Source organism: Trachymyrmex septentrionalis, unplaced genomic scaffold (genome assembly GCF_001594115.1).
Source record: "Trachymyrmex septentrionalis isolate Tsep2-gDNA-1 unplaced genomic scaffold, Tsep1.0 scaffold200, whole genome shotgun sequence".
Taxonomy (NCBI): domain Eukaryota; kingdom Metazoa; phylum Arthropoda; class Insecta; order Hymenoptera; family Formicidae; genus Trachymyrmex; species Trachymyrmex septentrionalis.
The window spans coordinates 101,882-105,042 of record NW_017305181.1 but is presented as its reverse complement, the minus strand read 5'-3'; the positions used below and the strand labels follow the sequence as shown (position 1 = coordinate 105,042).

General features: G+C 30.1%; 1 protein-coding gene across 2 annotated transcripts; it reads left to right on the top strand.

Moving 5' to 3' along the window:
- Positions 1 to 269: 269 nt before the first annotated feature.
- On the top strand, positions 270 to 2,870 carry LOC108747880 (calcineurin B homologous protein 1). Of its 2 annotated transcripts, XM_018485770.1 has the most exons (5): positions 270 to 369; positions 621 to 699; positions 826 to 1,089; positions 1,179 to 1,272; positions 2,507 to 2,651. In XM_018485770.1, the coding sequence occupies exons 2-5, from the start codon at positions 633 to 635 to the stop codon at positions 2,649 to 2,651; spliced, it is 570 nt and encodes a 189-aa protein (XP_018341272.1). In that variant the 5' UTR covers positions 270 to 369; positions 621 to 632. The 2 variants fall into 2 exon arrangements, with proteins under 2 accessions (XP_018341272.1, XP_018341271.1); XM_018485769.1 differs by lacking the exon at positions 270 to 369 and having other exon boundaries at positions 493 to 699; positions 2,507 to 2,870.
- Positions 2,871 to 3,161: the final 291 nt, after the last annotated feature.

Sequence of the window (3,161 nt, the reverse complement as noted above, 5' to 3'; positions counted from 1 at the left end):
TCATCCAATCAGCATTTTAGATCTTGAAGAATACATCAATAGCAGCGAGCGCTGTTGATCACGCAACTGTTGAGTCCACTGAACGCAGCTAGTGCTACCTCACTCTAGCTCAGCGTCTTCACACGGCACATAACATTGCGCTGATACTAAGTAGTACAAAAAGTCGAAATTGTCGATTACTAGCACGAGTTCTGATTCGCAACTGCTTTTCCGCTTTCTGCTTTTCCGTCAAAGTGTGAACGCGCCCTGACTCTACTTGATTTCTACCCCCACCACTTCTATCAGTGGTCCATTCTATATGTCGATAGATATTGCTGATAGAATTAATCACCGATTAAAATTAATCAAAATTAATTGAAGTAAAGTCAGGTAAAACTATACTCGTTATTAAATTATCGATATTCTCAAAGCTATCAATAGCTTTTGATAATAAAAACTATCGATAGACTATCGATGTTTAGCCAGCATTAATTGGCAGTCATGATCATGTTGGCAGTCATATGATTGATCGATGCGCGTTTCAGTTTGTCACGCCTGCATTTTTCTATTTGTTATGTATAAATTATTCTGTTAAGTATCTATTTGATATTTCACCTGATAAATTTGAGCTTGAATTTCAGTTGTCACCAAAAATGGGTAACAGGTCAAGTCTTCTTTTACGCGAAGATGAAATAGCGCAGATACAAAATGCTACTGGTTGCAAGTATCCGTTTATCTATTCATTCCATACGAATTAATCTATTTCGATAGTTTCGAAATTTATTTAAATAATTTTTAATAAAACAAATATTAGTGTGATATTAATATTGGCACTCTCTATTACAGTCACACCAAATCAAATCGAACGTTTGTACAGCCGCTTTACAAGTCTGGATCGCGGAGACTGTGGAACACTTAGTCGAGAAGATTTTCTCAGAATCCCGGAATTGGCGATAAATCCTCTTGGTGAAAGGATAGTAAATGCTTTTTTTGAAGAAAGTGGGAATGACAGAGTGAATTTCCTACAGTTTATGCAAGTCCTGGCTCATTTTAGACCTATCAAAAAAAACAGTCCCAATCGATTGAATTCTAGGCAGCAAAAGTTAAAATGTAAATATTACCGAATATAAAATAATAGATAATGGTGCCTTATAATCTAGATAGCTCATTAAGGATTTATTATTAAATATTTTTTTTAGTTGCATTCAAAATGTATGATTTGGATAACGATGATCTGATATCAAAAGATGAACTACTTGCTATTTTACATATGATGGTTGGTGCAAATATTAGGTAAAAATTAAAATTTTTTTATAATTGTCAATACATCAATAATTCTGTGATATTCTATACATATATTTCTATAATCGAACAAAACATTTACTATAAAATAATAACGGAAATCTTGTAATTTCCCTGAGTGTCCAAATAATAAAAATCCTGAGAAATCAGATGAGAATATAATAACGCAGATGTTGGAACGTGATCAGAAAAGAATGTTAATCAATGCAGATCTTGATAGCATGTATTTCTGTAAAGACGAATGTTTCGACTCTTTTTAGAGACATCATCAGCGTTAATACTATTATAGAGTGCAAAGATTACAACGCGATATACGTAGGACAAATGGGTAGAAAATTAAAAACGAGAATCCAGGAACATTGTCGACATATTAACAGTTCCTCTGACATTAGATCGGTCATTACGGATTACAGATTTTCTTTTCTCATGATTTCGATTGGGAGAAATCAAAATTTTAGATCGTGAACGTTATTTAGAAAGAAGATTGATATCTGAGATGTTACAAATGCAAAATAATAGTTCTAACCTTCAGTCTGATACAGAATTTTTACATCACGCTTATATCTTGATTTTAAACATAAATAATTTAGTATTTTAATGCTTTACTTTATTTTTGTAAACAATGACAATATATGTATGTATCTGCGACACATTTTCAAATAATATCGTTCAGTCTTAACTCTGCTGTGCCTTGACTAACTAATATTTTTATACTCTGACTTTTTATAAGTTATAAATATGTTTGCTTTATGATGGTATTGCATAAATTTTTGGACTTTTTTTATTATTATTTATTATTGTACCTAATCTCTCAGCATCAAATGATAAGTCACACATTGTCATTAGTATTTATAAATTCACTATTAACTGTACCTTTTCACATTCGTTCCAGAAATGAATTTTGTAAAATTGCAATGAAATTCACCTCACTTTGGATCTTTCAATTCTATAGTGGCTGTTATTGATGCATGAGTGATCTTTTATATGCTCTAAGAACTATATTATCGCTGATGATGACTCTAAAAAGAGTCGAAACGTTCGTCTTTATGGAAATACACGCTATCAAGCATTGATCTACATATCTGCATTGATTAACATTATTTTCTGACGCTCCAACATCTGCTTATCCAACATATGCGTTATAATCTGATCTGCCCGATTTCTCAGGATTTTCATTTGATATAAATTTGGCAATTCAATTTGGCAATAAACATATTTATTTCAGTGAAGAACAGCTAACCAGCATTGCGGAACGGACCATAGTCGAGGCTGATGAAAACGGTGATGGTATGATATCATTTGAAGAATTTTGTAAGGCATTAGAGCGTACAGATGTTGAGCAGAAAATGTCAATAAGATTTCTCAGTTAAATTGATTATGGATTTATGTAAAAAATTTATATAGAAACTGTAATATAGAATTTTATAGAAGAGTAGATGTTCGGGAAAAAATTAGTCATAAATTTTTATAATTGTGCAATATACAAACAACTTTAACTAATCTTATAATCAGTAAATAAGAAAAGGTACTTATGATTGAGAGATTGAAAGAGATTTATATAAAATATATAATATAAATTTTGGATTTTGTAAGAATTATGGGAATTAAAAAAAGAATGGTAAATGTGTGTACGTATGCGTGTGTGTATACATGTGAATTAGAATTTGTTTAAATATATAAATAAATATATATAATTATCTATGAATTAAACATGTGTAAGGAATAAGAATTAATACTTTAATTTTAATTAATTTAATTGTAAAATATGAAAAAAATCTATTTTAAGAAAATTAAAATCAAATTAACAAAATATTTTAAAAACTGTTTATATTAATACTTACCTTATTTGTAAATCGTCTAAAGTTTATATTACTTGTTAT